The sequence below is a fragment of the Armigeres subalbatus genome, chromosome 2 (assembly GCF_024139115.2).
Source record: "Armigeres subalbatus isolate Guangzhou_Male chromosome 2, GZ_Asu_2, whole genome shotgun sequence".
Taxonomy (NCBI): domain Eukaryota; kingdom Metazoa; phylum Arthropoda; class Insecta; order Diptera; family Culicidae; genus Armigeres; species Armigeres subalbatus.
The window spans coordinates 217,067,322-217,093,754 of NC_085140.1; the positions used below are offsets into that span (position 1 = coordinate 217,067,322).

At 38.0% G+C, this 26,433-nt stretch overlaps 2 protein-coding genes across 6 annotated transcripts in view; one reads left to right on the forward strand and one right to left on the reverse strand.

Moving 5' to 3' along the window:
- LOC134211661 (ras-related protein Rab-3) overlaps nt 1–26,433 on the reverse strand; it is a 70,752-nt gene that overhangs the window by 13,648 nt on the left and 30,671 nt on the right. Inside the window, exons 1-3 of one of the 5 annotated variants that reach the window (XM_062688769.1) lie at nt 22,451–22,460; nt 2,383–2,604; nt 2,188–2,306 (exon numbers count right to left, since the gene is read on the reverse strand). In XM_062688769.1, coding sequence (XP_062544753.1) covers nt 2,188–2,306; nt 2,383–2,604 — 341 coding nt within the window. In that variant the 5' untranslated portion in view covers nt 22,451–22,460. Of the gene's footprint in view, nt 1–2,187; nt 2,307–2,382; nt 2,605–2,667; nt 2,863–22,450; nt 22,461–26,433 lie in introns of those variants that run through there. The other 4 variants (XM_062688767.1, XM_062688766.1, XM_062688765.1 and 1 more) reach the window with 4 other exon arrangements.
- LOC134209549 (juvenile hormone acid O-methyltransferase) overlaps nt 11,802–26,433 on the forward strand; it is a 34,936-nt gene continuing 20,304 nt past the window's right edge. Inside the window, 4 exon segments of the mRNA XM_062685536.1 lie at nt 11,802–12,268; nt 12,813–13,093; nt 13,180–13,289; nt 13,291–13,344. Coding sequence (XP_062541520.1) covers nt 11,895–12,268; nt 12,813–13,093; nt 13,180–13,289; nt 13,291–13,344 — 819 coding nt within the window. The 5' untranslated portion in view covers nt 11,802–11,894.

Consider the following 26,433-nt stretch of genomic DNA (forward strand, 5'->3'; position numbering starts at 1 on the left):
GTACACCTTTTCCATTGAAAATTTTGCAAACTTTCATAAAATCAAGTCGATAAAAATGTAAAAAGAATATTTCGGTAATTTTTGAAAAACCAACTTATTTGACAAGGGGGGGGGGTCCCGTAGCGTAGTTGGCTACACGTTCGTCTTTCAAGCGAATGGTCGTTGGTTCGATTCCCAGCCCCTCCACCAAAAACCCTCATCAGTCACCGGATGTGCAGCCCATGCGGTGGCGTATTGGAATGCACGCCTCACCGTCACGGCTGCCTGATGACGACTGACAACTTGTTCTTCTCGGAGGCATTCCTCCAACGTTACCCGGATAAATGGCAACCGGACAATGCAACGATCATTGGATACACGACATGGACAAAACGAACACAATGGACTCACGACGAGATGGACCAGCAACGACAACAACAATGAATAATGGAAAAATCTAAAAATAGATTCTGTGTGGATTCTGGCTGCAGAATACCACAGTAGATCTCGGCACAGTAGCGGTTGAGTAACACAGAGTGCCTACCAAATAAATAAAGGAATAAGAAAAAAATAACTTGTTTGACAACATTATAACTTTTTTGTCCATCATTTCTCCATTCTGACCCATAGTTCAAAAAAGTGTATATATTGTCTGCTACAACATATCAAAATATAAAAATATACAAAAATTCCTTTTTTTAGAAAATCGATTTTCAAGTTTTACTTTCAATGATTGAACAATTTTTTTCACAGTGTATATTTTTTTCACATAGCCCCAATGATTACCTTAAACATTGCCAAAGATACCAAAACGACCGGAGCAGCCGTTTTCAAGTTATGGAGGTGTTCAAGGTGTTTTTGCTTAGGCCCTTGTCATAAGTTAGGCTAGAGTCAAAATGGCAAATCAATGATGCAAATTATGTTTTTTGATCACAATGATTGTATATGCAAAATTTCAGAGAAATAAAAAAAATACAAAAATAAATCGATCTTCGATTTCACAGAGTTGATTTGACCTTACAAGATGAAATACAAAAGTTGAAAATGACAATGGCAATCATTTAAAAATTTGAAGATGCTTTGACCTCTCGTTGGATAAGTCTGTTCTGACCTGAGTGTATGCCATCTAAGTCGTTAAACTTCTAGAACTATTTTTGTACCCTGCATCCTCTATATAAACAGAATTTATTGGAAATGGAAAAAAACTATTATTATATCACTTAATTATTATCAAATTCATCGACTGGACTGTGAGGTTGTTTTCTTCATTCGAATGCAACTTGTTGCGCTAAAATCAGTATAGGATGAGATCTGTGAGGCATTTCAATATCCCACAGAAGATCCTTTCAATTGTTGCTTTGAGAATTAAGTGCAGCTGCAATAAATCTATCAGTCGTAGAACTGAATTAAACTTGACATTTTGATAATGATTCATGTAAGAAAGAATCATTCTATCCAGCACCGGTGTGCATTAGATTTTGACTTTTTCGCTCTTCTATGCTTAAACGATAATATTTGCTGTGTTATTTATCCTAAATTTTTATCTTCTTTGGATGTAACTAGACTGAGCACGCCATGTTTGAAGTTTGCATGGAAATTTCTATAGAAAACGCCACTTAAGTAAAAGTCCGTTCCGTGTTTCGACCTAATAACTTTTCAAATGTAATCGGCCAAATGACCCCATAGAATACTGCCTAAGCTAGAGGACAGTTGTTGCTGCGAAGCGATCTGACTTTTGTAAGCAAATTTATAACGACAACAAAAATGCGGATTATTAATATTGATGTTATTCTTTTACGTGTTAAATTGAATTTACCACGAATCACTATTTCCTCAATAACTTATCTTACAATCATAGAATCGTTTCGCAACAAAGACGATCAGTTGCATTGCTAAATTTTCTATGTTGCCAAGTAGTCATATATTTTTAGAGGTTAATGAGCAACATTGCGAAACGATTTTCCACAAAAGTGACTGTTTTCATAGTAATTTTCATACAAACTTAAAACTGAGTCTGTTTACATCCAAATTAGCCAAAAATTTGAGAGGATTAATAAAACAGCAAATGCCATCGTTCAAGGAGCGAAAGAGCCAAAATTTGAATCACTCTAGTGTGCATCTCTTCAATTCACCCATGAAGTGTTGATGCTGCAGATGAATGCAGTCAATTGTTTCTGACTCAAAACCTTCGCAGTAATATCATCTTACCAATCTTGAACGGAATTGAAGCTTTCCTCGTTCGTAATATCATACATTAGAATAAATCCCATGGCTCCTCGATAGTATGCAGTGGTAATTGTGCGGTATCGTTCCTGGCCGGCAGTATCCTAAATTAAGATAAAAGTGTTTTTAAAACATTTGTTCAAACATTACTAAAACTCCCATTGCGCCGTGATAACTCACCCAAATTTGTAGTTTAACTCTTTTATCGTGCCTAAATACGGTTTTCACCTTGAAATCAATTCCCACCGTAGAAACGAAGGCAGACGTAAACGAATCATCAGCGTATCGGAACAGAAAGCTCGTTTTACCCACACTGGAATTACCGATGATGAGTAGCTTGAACATGTAATCAAAGTTCTGGTCGGACGCATCCTTCTGCCATTTTGGATCTCCGGCCGCCATCTGAAAGATAAAAATATTGATTGTCAAATTATAGCCTTTCCACAAAAATAAACACAAATGCACATTATTGTTCAAACAATAGAGGAGTAAATTTACTGGCATCCAATCGGTCGGCGTGTAACTGAAAACGTGTCCAATGTAAGCGGAAAACTACCACAGCTGTTGATGGCGATGAACCGATAACACGGTCAGACGCTTTTCCGCACTGATAAAAGGTGTGCGATTCGACCAAACGCAACATGCGAAGTGAACACTATGACTTGCAATGCAATACTGCACTAGAAAAGTGGGTGTTCGTACGACTAGCGACTGGGTGTTATCAACGTGTTTTCTTTTGTCAAGCGAAACAAATAACCTTCTGGGAAATGCAGGTGCAGAGTCAACAGCCGATAAAGTAACTATGTTTAGTTCATTCATTTATGTCGAAGGGATACAAATAAGCTTAAGCACAACGCATACTTCGCCTAGAATCATTGTATTGCATATATTTCGCGCAACAAATGCATAAGTTAGACGATGTTGCAACTCCTTAACATCAAGCCACAACATTGGGTTACCCCAAACACACGCGATGCGTCTATTGTGACGCGATTCTATCGCTTCACTGCTGCGATTCTGTCGGCCGGCGGTGGTATGGAAGCGTAAATGGAACATTGCTTGGAGCGATCCAAATATAGAATCACGGTGACTACATGGTTAGAAAAAAGTAACTAATTTACGTACTTTTTGCAAGAGATGTCGTTGATTCAGTGGTACTAAAATCGAAATTTCATCACCATAATACAACGATACAACCTCTGCAAACTAAGCGCATTAGATAATCTTTTTAGTTTATACTTCGTTCCTTATCATTACTTTCCTCTAAAATACCCTTACTTCCAAAAAAATTGCGTTATTCTTGGTTTCCTATATATTTTATCGATTCCAAACTATTTCAACTATCCATGGTGAAAATAAAAAAGAGTGCTCGGTTGAATACAACTGATAGCAACGCTGGTATTGCCTCTCTACGATGAGAAACTTGGGGTCCATCCATTTCTGCGTAACGTGCTTTGTGAATCTTCCCTTGGTGCTCGGAAAGATGTCGTATACGCTTTTTATTGCTGCTGCCAACTGCAAGTGAATTTTATCGCAATAAACAGTCGGTATTTTATTGGATCGGGACCGGTGTGTGCGGCTAACATTCATAGGCCAGTGTTGCTTGGTGGCGGCTTAGGTTACACTCATGGCCGCTAGGTGGCGTTCTGTTTGCTTGCGTTATACAGCATGATGTCGAATGGTTGAGCAATATGACATGGCCACAACATTTCTAGTAGGCGTGGCGCATGTGTAGGTAAAATATTGCAAGCAACACCTAATGCACCTAATGCATTATAATAATTCTGTATAATAACCTATCAAAACCTATAGAAGAACTGGGCATATGCGATATTGTCAGATTCTCATATAAACAATGTAGGCGAAAAGCAATGTAAGAAAAGCTTGTAAAATTGGGAGGTCTCTTACAATATTTGTATAAGAATCTAGCATTTTCGCATATGTTCAGATCTTATACAGGTTTTGGTTGGTTCTTATACAGAATTGTTAGAAAATCTAACAATCTCCGGTTGGGTGCCATGACCTCAACTATCAATCTGAAATACATTGATGGCGCATTTCATAACTAGAGGCGCTAGTGTCGTAATCCTTCAGGTTTGACATTTCACTCCATTGCCTTCTGGTGACAATGTCATTCGAAACATTGAAATGTGCTCGCAAGATGATAGTAGAGGAGTTGAATGATGGATTTTCAGAAAAGCTGGACAACTTCAATCATGTTCATCCAGAAAATCCTGTTGAGCAAACGGGAGATAGTACATTTGTAGTAAACGGCTCAAAACCCAGTATGAAGGGAGAATACAATCGAGGGGGCTAGAAGCAAAGGGGTGTAAGCACTTTACATTTTGGTCAAAATTGAGTTGATTACAGCAAAAAATGCTTTGGTTCTCGAAATTTGTGGCAATATGTTGATATAGTTTGTACAATGTGTATTAAAAATGTGAAAATTCACAGAAAACTAGTTATTTTCCGAACTTTCATACAATTTGTATGAAGCGAAAAAATATTAAAAAACTTTGCACCCATTTTTCTCAAAACTAACTAACACCCCTTTGCGTTTGACCCCCTCAATCTATTTTACCCTACCGTTTCGCGAAAACCAAAGTGTACAAAAGGTACAAGAGGCAACGTTGAACAGTGGGAAGCAGCTCAACGACAAATTATTTAGTTTTATTAACTCCACTTTTGTGGCCGAAATTCGGCGTAGGCATCGAAGAACTGTAGCTCATCAAGACAAGATATTACCCGACACAGATAACACCTGCTTTCACCAGGTGTCGTATACATTAACAATCCTTCAATAAGAGAAACAAGCTAATTATTGATTAAAGTACATCTTCTAACTAGCCATGATTTCACCTACTTTGGAAATACATATTGATTTGGGCAAATGACTATAGATCACTCCGATATGGAATAGAGTAACTCAAATAGTGTGAGATATCGTTTTATCAAATTTTAACCGAATGGTATCCGCACAATAAATCAATCTTCTTCTTCTCCTTTTCCGAGAGGCTTGTCCTTAGGTACGATTAAATAGTTACAAGGTCAGAAGAAAAAAGTGTTGAAACAATAGATAGGAAGGTTGGAATAATCAAAATTTTCCACATTCGGATGAAACATCTAACAATTGGAGGTTTAATGGCCAATTGTTCCATAACCAGCTAATAACGGTGGGATAACAGTCAATTCCCCGTATCCATCGAATCTGCTTTGGCAATATCTCACCCCTCTTCTCTCTTCCTTATGGAACAACTTCTCGCAAGGGCAGCTGTTGAATAATTGGTAATACGTCCGTGTACTTAATGGAATAGTGTGGGTTCAAGTCCCACCGGCAGCCGAATCTTTTTCACAATATCTCATAAAAAACACCTTGAAATTGCAAACCTCACTATGTGTATCAAAATTGTACATCTTTTAAAAAAGTGAAAATCTGACTTCCCTCACAAGTCATAAATCAAGATTAAAAACTATAGTTATCCCGGCAGACGTTATCTTACATAGTAGGTGAGAATGAGCGTTATTAACTACCGATGCAAAACTCCCAAACAAAATTTTGTTTGTTTGTTCTTTGTTTACATTCATCTGACACTTTGGTGGTCTTAATGAACAATTAGGGCTTAATATACTAACTAACTAACTAAAACATACAACATATAAAAATGCCTTAAGAATTTTATTTTGTCTAGAAAATAGTTAGGCCGATGCAAATATTAAATTTATTTTATGTCACCCCCCACCCCCCTTCAACTTTCCAAAAATATTGAGGGGGCGAAAAAAAAATTTTTTTTTGCGATTTTAATTTTTTTTAAATTTTGAACATGTGCATCACTGTTTTTATCTTGGTACGAAATATGTCATTTATAGACCATACATTTTCAAATGAAAATAACAGCATATATATCTATCGGCATAAATATTCTATATCCTATCAGGTCACGCATATTAAGGGGACTCTTGCTTACAGATTCCGTCTAAGCTCCCTTGCAATATGTGGCCTACCCATTTCCACCAATGTTCTCGAACATCTACATATTGTTATCGGTATTTGATGGCTTTTATGTTGCTCGGCACACGCTATCCAGCTATAGTCCGAATTGTAAATTTTAAACATCATCTGCGTTATCTTTACCTATATACGCAAAACGTTTCAAGATCAAGTGGTACACTCAAACTTTGGTTAGTGGATCAATCCGGTATGGTTTCCAAATATTTCGATAACACACAAAGTTATCCCCAGGTCGTGGTTCCATGTCGATCCCAATTTCGCTATCTGCTGATATCAGATTGTCAAGATATTTAAATCCTCCGATCGTCCGGCTACTGCAAAGTTTTGGGGGCTGTTCCCGTTGACACTCAACCGCCTAGTCCTGCTGACTTTGATGGTTAGACGCCGCCAAAAAAACAATCGGTCAGCCCTTTGAGCTCACTCAGCATAAACGGGAGTCGCAGTACTAAAGCCTGTCCACGTTGAATTTCAGACACCCATGTCAAAAAGCAATTTTTAAAAATTTTCACAAACCACGATCAATTCACATGTCAGCTGAATCTGTCTGCTTTATGTGCTGGTTTCAGATGTTTTGAACACGCCCAAATTGATAAAAATGGCGATAAATCAATTGGACAGTACCTAAGTGTCAGAAATTTAACGTGGACAGGCTTTAATATAGCTTTTGTGATCATTAGCCAATACTTGCTGGTTTATTAAGAAACTGGCTGAGACTTGAAGACACTGTTCGAAGTTCTCGAACAAACACTTCAGTTGTCCAAGTCAAAGAGCAATTGAGGCAATAACCTCCGGTCGCTGCATCCATTCTTTCTTCATCGGCCAGGAAGTCCACCTATGCCTGCCTATCCTGTCTGCAGCAGCGCCCGACTCCCACTTACAGGAATACATACCGTTGACGGACTCTACTTCTCTGATTCTTCACTTTCCTCACCGTTTGCTTCTCTACGCTCCTCAATCTTCCGTCGGGTTACATCTGTAATCCATTCTTTTCGCTGAGTGAGCAGCTCACCCAAGTTTTTCTCGCCGATTTCGATAAAAGCATTCTTTACTGCCCACTTATCTTCTACGCTGCCACCTTCCAGAACATCCACTACCCGAGTTCTAAGATCCTCAACGAACGATATCTTCACAGCTGGATCTTCTGGACGGTCTATTTTGATTCGTCGCCCGAGCCTCTCCTGACACCGCTGAATCCGAGCAATGCGTTGTCGCCAATTAGAAGATGATAGTCGAAAGCGATGTCAGCGCTGCGTTTATTACGGATTCAAGAAGGATTCAAGTCTCCGTTTTCAGCTGATCCATTTCCAGAGGAACTAAATACTACTGCCAACTAAAAGCGGGTCTGGGATATAGGTCCAATGCTGCTGCCTGCAGACATGAGAAGCTTCCCGAACGACGATGGTAGGAAACTCGCAACAACCGGCGATATTCATTTCCTCTTCGATATTTCACAACGCCTGAATAGAGCAAGGACATATCCATGGATGATAGATAAAGACACGACATGTCAGTTACTCATCGATCTAGCTGACCAGCTGAAACGTTGGCTCGACAACTTACAACAACTTCTTCATGCTTTGACAACCTCTTCTAATTCAGATATAGGGAAAGCTTGACAGTTCTTCGACGGTAGCAGGCAGGATTCCGCCTCGTACGATCATGTAAGAACCATTCTGTCACGCTTTGCATCATGCTCTAGCAGGCCATTCAATTTCGAGAGTCCCTCCATTTGGTACTGATTGACCATGGAATCGTAAGTGAGTAAGAGTGAGGCAAGGGTGCATGTATTATACCTCTGTTGCTATTTCCCATCGTAGTCGACGAAATCATGGACCTCTCTAGCAGTCTACATCCATAGAGCAATCGAATGAGATGATGATACTGATCTACTAACGCCACAGCGCTCTACCAAGTAGAGTAAACTGAATGACCTGGTCGTATGCTCCCACTCATCAAACTCCAATTCCACGGTAGCCGGGCAAACAGTGGAGAAGGTCGAAACCAAAACCAGCCAACGTCGGACGGCCGACCGAGATCATCATAGAACATGGAGATCCAATTCGTCCAGGCAATGCACCAAACCTCGAATACTCAACTCAAACATGAAATCTGTGATGTTATACACCAGTGAGACTTGGTGCGTATTGGCAGAGATCACATAGATTAGCAAGTATTCATCACCCGATGTCTATGTTATACAGCATGGGCCTGGTGGGCTTACAGCTGGATCCCGAATACTGAGCCTCATCGACGATCCAATATCAACGGCAACTTCACAGTGTGAATGGGCGTAGGCTGGCAACAGACAACGTAAGAGCAGAGACAAAATTTGCAATCATTACAAAATTTGAAATCAGCAGGACATCGCAGCAGAGGCAGACCCAGGATCGCCTGGCGGCAAAACCCTAACAGAGAAATATACAAAGTCGATGGGAATTATACTTGGGCTCAAGCCAAGGATGAAGATCCTTAATGTTGGCCCTATGTCCCCTTAAAGGTGCTTAGAATACAAGAATTGATATGTGAGAATTGGATTCCACTTAATGAATGCCACATGAACATGGGTGCTGAGAAAGAAACCATAGTTCCGTATAGCCTATGGATTGTGTAACTTTGATTAGCTAAGTAATAGAGAATCTGTTTGATTCGATTGAAACGAGTTTGGTACTGTATTTCTTTGTTTTGCGATGAGATGAATATATGTTCAATGAGATGGAAAATGGAACAGTTCCCCTATATGCCACTAACAAGTAGCATGGCATTTCAATGATTTTGGGAACGTGAGCATGATATGACGAGCTGTTATGACGTGCTTCACCGATTCTACTTCAAACTTCACCTATCTATTCAGTATAGTCCGGGGAGTCTGCAATTCCGAACCTTCATAAAAAATCCATGTTCAGACAACGCATCTCTGATTTCAAAAGTACACCTGACTATTGCCCCAGTACAACCAATTTGAGCTTCATCCTTAACTAGAACAAAAGTATATAGTTCTAGCCGTACATTAAAAATTTTGGTGTTATGGATTCAACAGTTTAGAGTCCATCAGCAAAATCTTTCCTAAAAAAACTAAAATTTCTACGGAAATAAGTTCCTTACTGGATAAATAAATTACAAATATTCATATTCTTTGCTTTCTCTAAACATTCTTTGCTATCATCCATTAAAATTCCAATTTTTTCATGTAATTATTCCCATTTTGGATTTTTGTTTGTTTCCTTGTTATTTTTTTTATTCCCCCCCCCCTCGTGTTTTCCAAGAGCTGTCGGACATAAAATAAATTTAATATTTGTATTGGCCTTATTGTCTTAATGAGAGTCGTTCTTGAAAGGTCCGCGTGGTTAAAGTTGAAATCAAACAGTTCAAAAACGTCATTGAAAATACTACACATAAATCTAATAGGATCATGCTGACCATATTCAACGTTTCGCGTTTCAAGGTGGAGGAAATTCCGCTGGCGTAGAATTCTTGTAGGAGCATAAATATTGATCTCAGTCAGAACAGATTGGGCGTCAACTTAATATTAGTTTCTCGCGCTTTTGTTAATTTTAGTCATAATTTTAACATGAAAAATTATCCTTTAAACCCGTCGGAGATTATATCGAACATATTTGCTGAAAGAATGAAGAAAATCTATCCAGGCATTCTCATTTAATGCGAATACGAACACAGACCTATTCATTTTTTTTAATTACAGATGATTGAGATTTTCTACAATTTTAAAATATCACTAGCTAGCTATGTTGTTATGCTGTTGCATGAGGTGACCAATGGAAATCGTTACAACTAAGACTTTGAAGCAGTCTTCTAGGACACATTGCCACCCCCCTCCGCCTAACATTTTAATCGGTTGAAGGCTTACACCCGAGCACTAGAGGATTGCTTCCGAAAGATTTGCATAGGATTTCGCTAGCGCTATAGTATTTCGTGAGTGAACATAATTTGCGAAGCTTTTGATTAATCTGTATCGGTCGTCAATGCAGCGTCGTAATAAATTGACATGGGGATTGACTTTTTTTTAAATTGGAAGGAATGAAAGGTCTCATGAAAGCAAAGAGTATTATTATAGAAGTGAACTTAGTTTTTTTTAAACTTATGTCTATGTGTTGAATTCAGATGGTGCTCTTCATGTGAAGTAATGTGGGGTTCCTGATAATTTGATAATTTATTTCATCCTTCAAATCAACCAAATGCCCGCAACTTGAAGGATCAACCAAAACCCGCATTTTCTTTCCTATCTTCCTTCGTATTAGAAAGTGCTCTATAGATTCGTATTAGAATGGCTCTATAGCTTTCATGCCCTTTTTGCATCGAAGTGCTTACAAATGAGGGGGTCAAACGCAAAGGGGTGTAAGTGACAAAAAGTTTTGAGAAAAATGTGTGCAAAGTTTTTCAATTTTGTTTGCTCTCCATACAAATTGTATGAAAGTTCAAAAAATTAATAATTTCCTGTGAATTCCCACATTTTGGATAAATATCGTACAAACAAAACTAACATATTGCCGAAAAGCTTGAAAATCAAAGCTTTTTTTTTCTGTAGTCAACTCAATTTTAACCTACAACAAATTCTAACCCCCTCAATTATAGTAGCTTGCTATTTAAATGCAATTTACATAAGTTTTACACTTTAGCATAATGTTTCGTTCAAAAGTTAGTTGCCACTTATAATTATTTTTATTATTTATAACATGTTGCATACATAGATGTGTTGTGATCTTACAGAGTTACAGAGGTCAGACACAACTCCGTCAAAATTCAAAAGAGAATAACTTTCCTTAAAATCCGATGGGCCATCCGATGCAGAAATTCTTCTAGTTTTTTGTCCTTGCACAAAATATCAGATCGGTCCAGGGTACTAAAGATGTTTCGAGTTTTTTTAACCTGAATATTTCTACTTGTCAACGTTTACTTTCATCATGTGATACGCTTTCCTCAGAAACTTAGAACTAATTGGCCGACCAATGCTGCCTGCAAATCGGAAATCTGTAAGTAATACACAGAGAACTACCCATTTGCTTGAAAACGGCCCGGGATTTGGCCATACATCCTAAGCCGATGTCACTTTCGGAGAACTCCCAGAACAACTTACAAAATTGCTACAAATAAATTTAAAATTGTGTAGGTGGTACGATCTATTTCTATGCCCAGGGAAGTCGTGAACTCCAATATAATTCAAATTCAGTGCCCTCAGCAACTGCGTTCTATCCCCGGAAAGGCCATGTTAGTATCCATTAGGATGGGTATATAATAAATGTCGCTTTAAAACTCGTATAATATTCAAAGGAAATAAGAAATGTGTTTACGTATTTACGTTATTTTTTTCGCTTTAACCTTTGAACTCTCAAAAAACCGGATGTGTATTAAAACAGTTCGAACAAAATTGTCATACCTTTGTTCCACGTCACATGGAACTTTGAAGCGTATCTCTATTTCATCTTCTGCAGCCAAACGCCTTCGGCATTTGAATATGTTTGAATGAATGGAACGCTGCATTCGGGCGTCATGTTTAAGCATCTTAGCATCGCACTGGACCTGATGGATCATTAGAATGCGTCCAAATCTTATAAAGGTACGCTCGGTTCGGGTAGCTTAGGTCAGAAACCTCAGATTGTTCTGGTTTGGCGCATCGCCAAGCCCATGCCGGGGAAGCGCTTCCAAAACGAATTCAAGTGAAAGTGAAATGAACAAACCGAAACTTTATCATCGCGCTAACGGTGTCCAACGGCGAGATGCAAAGGAAATTTTGGACGAGCATGGCCATCTTCTGCGTTGGAAAGAGACCAACGAAGAATCATTGCTGGACATTGGCTGCGGGAGTGGTGATGTGTTGATTGATTTTGTGATGCCGATCGTGCCGCAGAAGCTGGCTCGTGTTCTTGGAACAGACATATCAGAGCAAATGGTTCGATTCGCTAGAAAAGTGCATTCCAGTACTGAGAACATATTTTTTGATACATTGGATATTGGAGGCGACATATCAGTGTTCTTGGAAAAGTGGGGTTGTTTCGATCATATAACTTCATTTTATTGTCTACATTGGGTACGAAGTCAAAGGTTAGTTGTTTATCCTTAAGGAGCAGAGAAAAGTTAATCGTGTAGTAATTTAAAGATTTATCTTCGTTGAACCAAACATGTTTTATGTGACAAAACTTTATTATAATGAAGTTCATATCATGTGCAATACTCAATCTGAAAACTTTTTGGAATTTCCTGATTGATTTATCAGTTTAATTCGATTCATTATTGGATGTGAACCAGACTTCATGGCGCATTTTATTTTAGTTTATTAATTTATTTGTAAGACTCAATTGCCGCTGGGCATTCATAATGTATGCAGTTTTTTTTAATGAAAATAATTTTACAACCAAGATGCATTAGGTGAAAAAGCTTGCGTTTTACAGAATAGTGTCATTCAAATAAATAACGAGTGGAAATTACTGCGGGTTTATAGACATGTTCGCTAATGTTAATGGTTCAAATATGTACAATTTAAAATATAAAATTGCAAAATATTCTTGCTGTTTAACTAAAATTTCTTAGTTTTTTTAGCCTTCATGGTGTCTATAATGTATTAACGGTATTTTTTCTAACATTTTAGTTCCGCTTTTTCCAACATCTATAACCTTCTAACCCCAAACGGCGACTGTTTGCTGGGATTCCTGGCTCGAAATCCAATTTTCAACATTTATGACCAACTTTCGCGCTCGATCAAATGGAGTGAATATATGACGGACGTGGACAAATATATCTCCCCATATCAGTACTGCGAGAATCCTGCTGGCGAAATCGAGGAAACGCTGTCCTCCGTTGGGTTCACCAAGTACAAAATTCACATAACGGACAAAATCTACGTTTACGAGGGGATCGATAGCTTGAAAAGTAAGTCACGAATAATATGCGAAACGTTCCCTGATTGAATGGCAGCGACTTGAAATGCTAACAGAAAAATATCTTCCTCGTTGCAGAAGCTGTCCAAGCTGTCAATCCATTCAGCGAACGGATGCCGATGGATTTGCAAGAGGATTTCCTGAACGATTATATTGGCATTGTGCGCAGGATGTCCCTCAGCGAAAATTGTTTGCGGAGACGAGAGTGATTACAAATTCATCACTCCCTATAAGTTGGTGGTGGTTTATGCAATAAAATAGAAAGCATGATTTTTTAGCTGGCGTAAGCATCGATTGTAATTTATTCAATAATTGATAGAAAGGATTTTTTCAGAGATTCTCAATCTGCAATAATATTTACGCAATACTTATTGAGTACATTTTCGTCTCAACGGTGCTTCTACCCTACGCTTTCAACACATAGTATTGAAAAATAAGAATGTAATAGAGCAATACATTTAGAAATATTTCAATTGATTTATTTTCAGTAGGAACATCATACAAACATTAAAGGACTAATACACCGCGTGGTGCCTGTTTCGTTTACTTTCAAGACTCTTATTTTACTGGTGCGTTAGATCCGTACTACGAAATATGAGGTAATCTAATACTTCATAGCATATTTTCCATATGGTATATTAAAATTCATAAGTCCTTTTTAATTTAATATCAACATTTACTATTTGTTGTGTTCTCATTGGAGTTTAAGGAAAGGAAAGAAAGTGTGACAACACTTGAATATGGGCCTAAGTGTATCCTTCATTCCATCAGGCATTATATAATGTTTGATAAAAAATGCGTAAATGTCAAACTAAAGCTGCTAGCTAAATCACCGATTCGTTTGACTGTTGGCAAACATTATTACAATTAGATGATCATTTTACCCGTGGTAAAAAATAACCCTACTTCGGCGCATGGTTAGATTTGGCCATTTGTTTGGAGAAAAAACGTGTTTGGTTGTTATTTTAATCAGAGATTTTCCGGATTGACAGAACATACTTTTGCATATAAACATTAATAAATGATCAATGGAAAAATTAAATACACACAATAGATAACACTTGTTTTTTTTTTCATAACGCGCAACCATAAATCCATAAAATAGTTTGACAACTCCCATTTCAAATAATATTTGGGTTCATTACTCAACTAAAACTTAGCAATTAATAGGAATGTATGGCACGTTAGATATTAACAAGAAAAACAAAAAAAAACATTTCTCGTACAACAAATTTGTACCGAACGGCAATTATTTCACTCTAAAATAAAACTTTTGTGTTGCAGCAATCTTGCTTATTCTGCATTCTGGCGATTTTAACGTTCCGCAGTGGGCATCTATCGTATGTATGCTCACTAGAATGATTCAAATTTTGAATTTTTAGATGCTTAAACGATTGCATTTGCTATTTAAATAATTCTCCTAAATTCTTAACAAATTTGAATGTAATTTGATTGTGCACACGTCATTTACCGAAATACCGTTCCGTAAGGTGGCCCATGAACTTTTTATAAATAATCAACACATTGTCTAGGGTAAGACGGTATAATATGCCCCCCTCCTTGATAACTTTTTACTTTTCAACGCAATTTATGCAAACTTTGTGTTAATTGGTAGTCCAGGAAGTCGCAAATGCATTGCCTGTGGGTAGTCATATAAAAATATTACTGAGAACACGTAATAAAGCTTTTGTGAAAAGTCGTAAAAAAATGGATTTCAACAAGTACCTTAAGGGGTCGTACACTTATTACGTAAGCATTTTTTCTGGGTTTTTCCCTTGTGAGATTTGGTTCAACAAAAGATATTTTATTTAGAAAAGTCAAAATTTGAATCACTCTAATGCTCACCCTGTCCACAGAACGTTTTTTTTTGTCGACGGGTCAGCCTTCGAGTGGACAGTGTACGTTGCCACTGTTGTGGAAGAATCATCCTTTGTAATAATAGTATGCGGTATTTCTAAAAAAAAAATATTTCAGATGATTCGAAACGGAATTCAAGCATAGTGAAATAAGATTTTTTGATTTCGTTTCTATTCTAAAAATTTTACCAACGAAAGCTAGGATTTAACGAAATGATATGGATTTTCTATAAAAATTTGAACCATTACCAAATTTTGTCTAAATAAAACTTTTCATATAAGGTCTGTAGACCCATAGTGTTATTTACCACTCGACTTAGATAGACGAATTGAGGTGATGTCTGTGAGTTTGTGTATGTGCGTTTGTGTGCGCCAAAAGTGTTTCTCATTTTTGGCACTTAAAGTCTAGCTCATTTATTGGCACTTATCCTCTACAGATTACAAAACATTTATAAACAATAAAAAAACAATAAACAATACAATAAAAAACATTTTGGATTATACTAATTCAATTTTCTCGTAACAAATTGGGTTCGACGTAGGGTGGGTGTACCAATTGTCACCATGCATAAGAACAAAAATTTAAAAAAAAAAAAAAAGTAAAAGACATGTGGGTGGACTATATATATCAAGCGAAAGGTTTTACTTCCTGATCCTTAGAACAGCTGTGAAAACCACAATAAAATTTTGTTATAATATTCAAAATTAATTAATCCATAATAGGAACGCATGCACCAGTTGTGGCACTATTCTTAATTTTGGTTCCTTATTTGGCAAATCCATTATTTTCTTATGGGACTGGCCAAATAGGGACCATTAGTATGACAACTGGTGCAAACGACGTCAAAAATTAAGCAAAATCAATTTTTACAATTATGCTTTGCTTGTTGTGGAGGAGATCAAAGGTTTTATCGAATCATATGAATACGCTTTATCGATATGAACTTGGTTTGCGGTGATTTGATTGGCCATTTGGCATATAAAGCACTAGTGCGACAACTGGTGCTATAGCCACAACTGGTACACCTAGCCTACGTAGATTCTTGAAATTAATGTAAAAAATGTCAACATTGGGTTATCCGCCTCACAATGTTACACTTTTTACGTGATTTTTCTCTAAATATTATTTTGGCCATAACTTCCTAGCCCATTGTGTGATCTGGCCAATTTTCAATAGAAACCAATGGAACTATTTACTGCGGCGACTTGTTGCGAGCAATTCGGTTAAGGATAAGTGTTAAAAAAATGAGTGGCATACACACATACATACATACATACACACACACGCACACACAGTGGCCGCGCGAAGAACAACATGGTATCGTCGCTTTCGCGGCGTCGGTCAACCGGGCGGGTTCCGAACCCGAGGACGGAAGGGGGTCCTCGTCAAGGCTAGGGCTGGCGTAGGGTACCTGGGCACCCTCCACAGTAATTGTCCCTTACCGCGTCATACTGGGCTCGGGCGTGGTGGACCTCTTTTCCCGAGCAACTCGTGAGACCAAAATGGAAAAAAGTCAATTCTTCAATTAGTGGTAGTAGTATAGGCGACAATCCCTTCGCAAGAGGTGGGTTGTTCAGGTCTTCGCCTAGGAGTCCAGAAGCAATAGTTTTAACCATCTCCCAGGCTATGCCGGTAGAGGTTATAGACGGCCTACGGCTTGTGAAGGCGATGAACCGCAAACGCGATGGGCTTTCGGCCTTCGAGGTGGCGACGGAACAGCTGGACGCCTTCCCGCGGACTCAGGCAAGGTCGAATCGACCGAGGCGTGCCAGCGAAGACGGTGGTACCAAAGTCTACCCAGACTGAGGCTCAAGTATTTTGCGGGTACGTCGGGGTGACTGCTCCAACGGAGCAGACACAAAAAACAGGGGGAGACAGTCTCCAGGGGATGAGCTCCTGGGGGCCGCTCCAAAACGCGGAGGTTACCACCCGCATAAGGGTAGTGGGGCTGGGAAGCTGAACCCCGGCCAGGTACCTCCAAAACCGGGAGGAAGGACCTGGAAAGGGGTTACGGCAGGCTGAGAGCTGCTGAGGTCAAGAACAAGAGGAAACCGAAGACGTCAAGGGCCGAAAAGAAGGCCCAGGCGAATGAGGGTAGCAAGAAGTCTAGGGTAGGCGCCAATCGCTCCAGGGGCGATGCCCTAGTCATCACGGCGGACGAGGCTAAGTACTCGGATGTCTTGAAGGCGATGAGGAGTGACGTCAAGCTCGGTGAACTCGGCGCCGACGTACGTCGAATAAGACGTACCCGGATGGGCGAGATGATCCTCGAGCTGAAGCAGGGCGTCTCGCAAAAGGGCGCCGCCTACAAGAAGTTGGCGGAGGAAGTCCTAGGCGAGACGGTCCAGGTGAAGGCACTCACGACGGAGGTGAATATAAGGGTTGAAGACCTGGACGAGATCACCGAAGTCGAAGAGCTCGTCACGGCACTGCGGCGACAGTGTGAAGTGGAGCCGTTCGGCTACGGAAGGTCCAGCAGGAACGCAGGTAGCATTGATTCGGCTATCTGCAGCGGACGCCTCCAAGGTAGTCAAGTTAGGAGCGTCAAGGTGGGATGGTCGGTATGCCGTGTGGGCATATACGAGCAACCGAAGTTGCTTCAAGTGCCTGGAACCGGGGCACAAGCAATGGGACAAGCAATGGACCATTACTAACTTTTTTACTAACTGGTCCAAGGGATCGGAGTCGGCTTCATGGGTTTTACCGGTGGTCATGCTCTGTGGTCGAACTCGATCCTTTTATCGAACAAGTGGCCGTGCGAAGAACAACATGGTATCGTCGCTTTCGCGGCGTCAGTCAACCAGGCGGGTTCCGAGCCGAGGACGGAAAGGGTCCTCGTCAAGGCTGGGGCAGGCGTAGGCACCGCGTCAGCAAGTCCCTCTGTGTGCTGGCGAATAGGCCCTATCGCAGAAAGGTCAATTTGGGGTGCGCAGCATCATCATTCTTGATACCAGTCGTGCAGATGGAAGCAGGCGCGAAGTCAACCTTCCCAGCTTCCGAGGACATAGGGCGTGGTAAGGCGATTTAAGCAGGTTTGAATTACATTTCAATAGTTTCCATTCCATATCTTTTAAAAGCAAGTGCTGCTGGTTACGCTGCCGCACATATGTCCATCAGTAGATAAGGGAATATCGTTCGGGGGCGATTTGACAAGTAAAATATATTTTTGAAATTATGGTGTCGAATCGTTTACCTTTCTGATAAAAGTAACGAGCAAGTATAACCCAAAGTTATTCTAAGGAATTAGGGCCCGATGAACAGACTAATCTGTCTAATTCTTCTATATTTTTCTCTAAAAACCTTGATTCAGCCAATTCAAACTTGTGACTCGTTGCATTATCAAGCTGGAAAGTTAGGTATGGGCCCATGCATGACTCGTCGTGTTTGACTAACCTTATCTCTAGCATTTCGATGTGATCCTTCGACTTAATGCCGTCGAGAATAGCTCGAAATTAAAAAAAAAACCCTCATAATCATCATTACTTCATAATCATCGTATTGTCAAATTTTAGCGCTCCACTTTAAAATTTCGTAGCTTGGCAGAAATAGGCTCACATGTCTTATTGTCATTCAATATTGCAATTATAGTAATATCCCGATTTTATTACCCCCCCCCCCCCCCCCTGGTGAATTTTGGGGTTATATGGAATGTGACAAAATCGGAAATTTATTAATTATCAACTTTTATTATCCATTGCACAAGTATGAATCTGTTTATGCCTTGGAAAGACAAAATGCGTGAACGGTACCCGTATTTTTTTGTCAGAAGGATTACAAAATCCTTAACAAGTACGTCAAGACGGACATATGTGATAAAATCGGGTCGAAAACGTGATCAAATCAAGGGTAGACAAAATCGGGTAGTGACGAAATTGGGTCAACACTGTATTCACGACTTTGGTGTGATTTACTGTTTTAATTAATTTCTTCACTAAGATTTTACAGTAAGCTGGCTTCTTTTCCTTCGTTTGTCTTTGGAATGGGCATTACTGGAATTTTCCTAAAATCTTTCGACTACGGTATGTGATTAAAAGCATTTTAGCACCGATTTCACTGAAAGAGAAACATGCATCATTGAAGGATTTTACGCGACCTATTTTTGCAAAATTACCGAAAACAAAGCTTTGTTTCACAAGTGATTGCATTCAATTTCACTTTCGTGCATTCAACTTCACTTTTAGAAACTATTAAAATTCGAAATAAATATCGTTCAAAATTATTACATTATATGTTTTTTCAAAGTAGTGCAAGTCAGGTGGTTTAATCCCCGAAATAGGCAATTAGGGGAAGGGGAAATATGCCCTAGCTAAGCAAACAATGCTCTATTGTCTTATTTGTAACGCTATTCATGGGTATTTTTACATTATGCATCAGTTAAACAATATAGCTAGATGATGCCATTCAAAAATTGTCAAAAATCTCAATCATATTGATAATATTCACATTTCAAAAAAGTGGTGATATTTTGTTGCCGGAAAACTCATGAGGCAAAACGCCTTTCAGCTGGCGGCTCCTATGGAACAAAAGTACCACGCGTCGGCGAATCAGCATTCTAGTATGGATAGTCCGTGGAGACGCAAATGCTTTGTAGGTTATTGCCACTAGGGCGTTTTGCCTCGCCAAAATATTAGATGTTTCTTCAAAATGTGGAAATTTTCGGTTTTTCCGACCTTCCCATGCACTATTTTGAAACTTTCTTCGCCTATCACATATTTTTAAGATCTAGTTTTGTTACGGACATAATAATTACGGTAAATATGAAACCACAAAAGGCGTTTTGCATCAGGGGCGTTTTGGGGCCTCTTCCCCTACCTTTGATTGAACTGAACTTGAGTTGCGTGCTCTTGCCTACGCAATGCGGTCGGGTCTGAGCTTGACAACCGACTGGCAAATAGCTTACACAACCTCACTTGATCAGTACCGTTGCTGATGAAGAATGTGTATAGCCGCCAGACATTCTAAATACTCACGCTCATCTAATGTGGACGTGTACAATACACATGTGGAAGTATTGGCTTGAGAAATGGATTGCGAGTGATTTGACTATGCGTCCAATTTGGGAATCTCGAGCTCGTTCAGTAGCCGCTAGGTTGCGAAGGCCGACGGAGGTCCTTCGTAGCAGGTTGGTTAAAGCACCAGTCTAGCGTACTGTAGGGTCATGGGTTCGAGTCCCATCGAAGGGAAAGTGGTTACCTCCAATACATTTTCCAAATCAATATCTTCCACATAACGTACATATTCACATATGAGTTTTCATAACATTGTAAATTAACGTCCAAGTCGGGTTTTTTAATCCCGGAAATAGGAAATTACCTTTGATTCAACCGAAAGTGGTGCTATTTTTATTTCGTGCCTTTTTTTCCATAAGATAACAAGTAATTTAAACTTTTGAACCCCTTGACTGATTTCCATCAAATTCGAAAGACATATTCTTAGGTATAATCAAAATTCCCTATTATTTAGTTCATCCGTGGTTCTTTGGAATTGTACAATTCTCCGGAGAACAATTTCCCGAATTCCTCTAAAATAGCAAATCCTCGAAAATAACATTCTCCCAAATAATATTTCCACAAAAAATAGTTAAACGAGAATGATAATTCCAAAATGATTCTTCCCGGAACACATTTCCCTGAAAATGATATATCCCTGAAGAAAGCGGGACATTGGCACCAGACCGGACTGAGTTTCAGAACCCAGCTACCTTCAGCATGGTGTTAATTTGTAGCCATGCATCTAAGGCTAAGGAGGGTTAAAATCTGCGTTTTCCCGGAAAAAAGGCATTTTAGGAAATAATCGTTTGTCCGGAATAAAGCGATTATAGGGAAGATCCCTTCTTAAAATCAGTCAATGTTTCCAAAAGTGAAATCTGCCTTCTTTTTATCAAATGTTGAAGTATCAATAAGAAAATTGATTATCTATTTGAACAATTCATTATCCAATTATCCTTTTGAACAATTCATTTTATTTTTTACATTTTTTATTAATTCCAATGGCAATACCGAGCAAGGGTGGGTACATACAGTTAGTTTTTTATGATGAACGAGACAGGCTCCATTACCGCTATGGTGATTAATCGGGGTTTTCTTTGAATGATGAAATCCATTTACATAAATTGCAATATTAGTCCTTTCTTATGTGATTGTTTTCAATATCCTACCTAATGCACGAGAAAGGCAACATCACTGCTAAGTGGATTGATCTGCCTTTTTGATTGCATCATGTTTATAAGAATAAATTTATTATTCATTTTCTTTACATTTAGGTGTTTTTATTTTTTTTTTTTCTTTATATTTAGCCGAGTTTTCAAGGATCCCCAAAATCGAACCACAAATTTGAAATGTCCAAAAATGTTCAACTTGCGAAATTGTCAGCAACATTTCTCAAATCGACGAAATCAATATAATTCATTCGCTAGTAGTAGGTTTATTCGTTTAGCTTTCCATTGGTATACAAAGGTCGGCATAAGATCTACCAAAGATAAAGGAGTGCCCACAACCGAACCTCTACATATACGTACGCATTTTGCCTAACAATACCGATTAACTCTATGGATTATTTTATTTCAGAATCAGATTTATATATATAATTCTAAGAAGAAACAACATTATACAGTTGTCATTTGATTCCTAAAATAGGGTCATCTCAAAGCTCCCGCGTTCTCCCTTTCAAAAACACGATTCTCATTTCTAGCAGATATGTTTTGTTTATTTTTTATGCGTGATTTTTTTCCCCGTAGTAAAGGCGCTGCCAAGAATGCTAAGAAATGATTGCTTTATGCTTTACTTTTGAGATGAGATGAAGGCAACAAGTTAGATGGAGCATGAACTGTTCCCCTACATACAATTTCATGAAATTATGAAAGCACTATACATATTCACGTGCTTTCTCCTGACGTGGGTTCTTTTTATCATTGTTAACTCTTATGCAACCATCACATCAAGTACAGGACTAAGAGTCATTGCTATACTAAGAATTAAATCCCTATTTCGTCATTTTGACAATATACCGCACCATCTGGGATGCTTTGCTAAATTTATCTCCAGCTTTCAGTGGTGACTCGCAATTTCTGCAGCATCTCATCCATCCCATTTCACTTAACTGTCAAAAGGTTTTTCATGTGGACGGTCCTTCAATAAAACCACCCAGCTTTCCCTTAGCGCTGCATGTTGGACTATGTTTATTCTGCGTCATATTATTGATATACTTGTATACACTTTGTTCGTGCTAATATCGATTTTTAGGATCAAATTCATTTTTTTCATTCCTAGCAAAGAAATCGAATGCTTCAACCCCTAATCACAGGTGCCTTTTCAAGCAGCTCCTATCATTGATACGCATTGGGGGAAAATCCCAGAACTAATCAATAGGATGTTCATCAAGTCGTGCAAAGTGCTCTAATTTGCACGACCTTTTGTGTGTGTCATAAAATGGGCTCGTACTGGGCAATTCAATGCTGAAACGTTGAAAGATATCGAATATATTTATTACTTACACTATTGTGAATTATCGTAATATTTCTGGTTAGGTTGACGAAATATATGGGCGGACAATCTGGGATAATCAATTCACTCAAAATTGATTTTTTCCACTGCAACTTATGTCCGTTCAGTAATTCTTTGCTCGTTAAAAAGTATTTTCACCGTAGGAAAAACAAAACTAGTTTGATCACTCTTGGCGTTTCTCACTTAAAGTAAATGTACTGCTTTCTGGAACAACACTTAGAATATCGACACTTTGAACCGTATTTTCACAACACGGGGATCACAATCAAATATATTTTTTGTAAAATTCCTTCGCTGAAATGGACACGATCTGCGACGGATAGCAAGAGCTCCTTTCGAAGAACCTACAAGAAAATGCAAAAGCTCTTTTCATTCTAATGTTTCCATTTCGGTGCGGGGAGAGAAAAGGCAGCATGTGTAGTATTGAGCAAGGAGAGAGTTACAATGTTCGAAACTGAAGAAGAATAAGTTGTTGTAACATGGTAGAGGAATGAAGATAAGCAACTGTCAAAATAATTTTTCCATATGATAGCATACGATGTACAATATGAGCTGTTATAACAAAGTAAATCAACTAATGTGTTCAATGAAAAATCACTCAATTAGACTGCTAACGATTCACAAATCTGTTTAAGAATTTACATACCGTTATCAGAGAAAATAATCACAAACTAGTTCCAATTACTGTCCCTGGTATCTTTCATGTGACATTACTTGTCCACAAAAATACATTTATTGATCCAGTTTCGAAATTTCTACTCATGCGCCAATGTGCCGTTGGCCCTTCGAGAAGATACAATCATAGGAAGCGGGCTTTCATACAATCTTACCATAGGTATTGTTCCTGCCTAGGGTGGAGGTGTACCCATTTTAGACTCATATTCATAACCATGTGTTCTAATAATTTGCATAGACAAGTGAAAATGCCTTTTACGTGACCTTCTATTGAGCTTCAAATTAACAGTATAAAATGTAAAATTCCCCATATAATTATGATTTTGTTATTTAAGAAAGCCTTACATATAATGCGTAAATAAGTTCACTATTATAGAAATTTTCCTAGAAAAGACCTAAATACTAAAAATATATGAATATATGAATATATGAATAAAAATATATGAATAGTGTTTTTTTAGCGTGTTTTTGTGCATAAGAAAATTATGGATTATGGCCATAACATGTGATCCACTTAGTCCGATCTTGACTATGAATTTCCAATAACAATTGGACAGGATTCCCCCGTCAGAATGGTAGACCTGTTGCGAGTGATTCGGACAATTTTTCTACACACATACACACATACATACATACTTTTATGACAGACAACACCTCAAATTTTATCAGGCTGGAGTCGATTGGTATATATAATACTATGGGTCTCCGAGGGTTTCTGTCAAAGTTTAGTTTCCAGTGATCATATAGCTTCTTTACGTATACTTAGTATATGAGAGAAGGCAAAAAATAATAATATGTTTCCGGCTAATTCTGGCCCTGATTAAAAAAATAATACATGCGTTTTTTTACGTTAATAGGACTGAACAAATCATCCCATTTCATCGCTTTGCATTTCAAAACTATTTTTCTGATTAGTTTTTTTATTTTGAAAAGTAGTAAAATTTAACAATTGTTAAATTTGTCTACTTTGATCAAAATAGATGAGGCCGCGTTTTTAGTCCAAGTCAGATGTTCGGAACTATGTATGTATGCCTTCAGATGTAACCGAAGAAGTTCCAAGAGTAGTCTTAAGTCAACTGGTGGAGGAGTTTTAATTGAAGAAGAGAAACTGCATATATTAGAATTTTTGGCCAAAGATACATGCACTTCACTGAAGAAACGAATTGGATCATTTCTTTGAGAAGCTACGCATACATCCATTTTACACAATTTCGAGAAAACAGCAAAAAGTAGTTTTTGATCAAATTGGCACCGAATCTTTCGATTTCTTCAATACAGATCACATCTCAATATCGCACACTTTCCAAACGACACTTGCAGAGGTCCCTCCACCATCTAATGTAGTATAAAAGAAAACTATTCCCTTACGTGCTTTGCCTTTATAGCGATATCAGGTTCTCATATTGTAAGCTTTGTAAAATATGAAATTGAACAAAATGCCACTAAAATGAATGTTGCGCCTTAATTTTAGAAGGTTAGAGATCCAACAATATTATCAAATGCATTCTAGAAGTTCATGTGTGAAGATGGTCAATTTTAGACATTTTTAAATAACGATGATCATTTGTTAGATATATAATGTAACAGTTATGCAATCATGGATGTGATTGCGACACAGAAACTCTTTATGTGTAGCACGCGCTGTTGGAGAACGAAGCAAACGTTCGCATCGAAAGAGACGAAGTAGAGTAAGGAAGCGGTATAATATACCCCTGTACAGGCCAATAGCTGTGCTGCAGCTAAGCGCCAAGTCAGACTTATCTGTATATGGACGCCATGTATCCGAGTAAGTCTGACTTGTCAGTGCTAACAACAATGCTCAACCTCTTTTTATACTTTTCAGCTGTGTTATTCAGTAGTCCAAAAAAGTCGCAAATGGTACATCATCTGGTGAGTAGTCATATAAAATATTACTGACGAATACATAATAAAACTTTTTACGATTTTTTTAATGCTAAAGAATTAAAAAAAAAGTCGTGAAAATGGATTTCAAGCAAAATTTTCGTGCAAAACGGCCACCGCATTGACCAAATAAGACGTTCCATAGCCCTTCATTAGTATTTTATCTATCCCATAATAAAAAGGTTACAAATCCTTATCTGCCGTAATCTGAAAAAGTGACTTATACGCCATTTTCCAGAAATGGTGTTAACGAGTACTACTCATCGAGCTCTTTAACAGAAAATTTAAAAAACATGTATGCTGTAAAGTGGCTGTTACGTCACTTTCCGAGACTATGAGTAGTTATGTGCTTGACATTTAAAAAACTCAACATAAAGTCCATTCAAGCAAAAATTTTAATTACATTTCAATAGTTTCCATATCATTTTGAAAGCGTTCCACATTGGAACAACTTCAAGGAAAAAAAAGATGATTAAAACCTCATTGTAATTATTTTTTAATACAGATTTAGATCCATGATTTTTTCTTGGAGATGTGTTCAAAAAAAAGCTTCTTCGACAAAATGAAGAGCGTGAAAATCCACTGTTATGTTTTAATACGATACCCGAGCAAAAGGAATTTTTTCTAAATTTTTGTTTTTTGTTCCAGTTTTTGACAATGTTTTAGAATATTGTGTTTTTTAAAAAGAATTGCTATAGATACTATGAGACCTTTCTAATTTTTAAGGTTTGAATCGTTGGTTTTCGATACTGCATTGAAGCTCATATAAAATCGATTTTCAGTAATTTTACCAATATAAATATACAACTTATATCATACGTTTGCTCCACAAAATAAAATAGCGCCCTAATATTACGATCGTTTTCAGATGTCTGAATCTTTCTGAGTTGAATTTCAGTCAAAATAAGAAAGGTTTTATTGAAAAAATAGGCTATTTTCTTGATTAAATATCAGCCTTATACCGCGACATTTTGGCAACTAGATTTACCGTTATTCTAAAAGCTGATTTTGTATAAAAGAAGCCAATAGCTAAAGCTCCAGTTGGGTCTGATGAGGCTCACTGATTTTTGTTCCAATTTATAATTGTGTAGTTTTTCACGATAAATGTTACTCTTTCTCATCCTATACTCATTTTCATCAGCCTTATTGTGGATCTATTGTTATTTCTATAAGTAGGGTGAGCTATTACCCTTTGCTTATAAATCAATTTTAATTTAGCCAACTTTTTGAAAAACGATTTGTTTTTCTAACAAAATCGATTGGTTTTAGAAGTGAATTTGGCTAAATAATAGAGTGTATCTTTATGAGGAAGCTAAACATCGCCGCTTCTGAAATATTTTTAACGTAAATGCTCGAATATGGAGATATAGTAAAATCAGTAACAATACGTAACTAG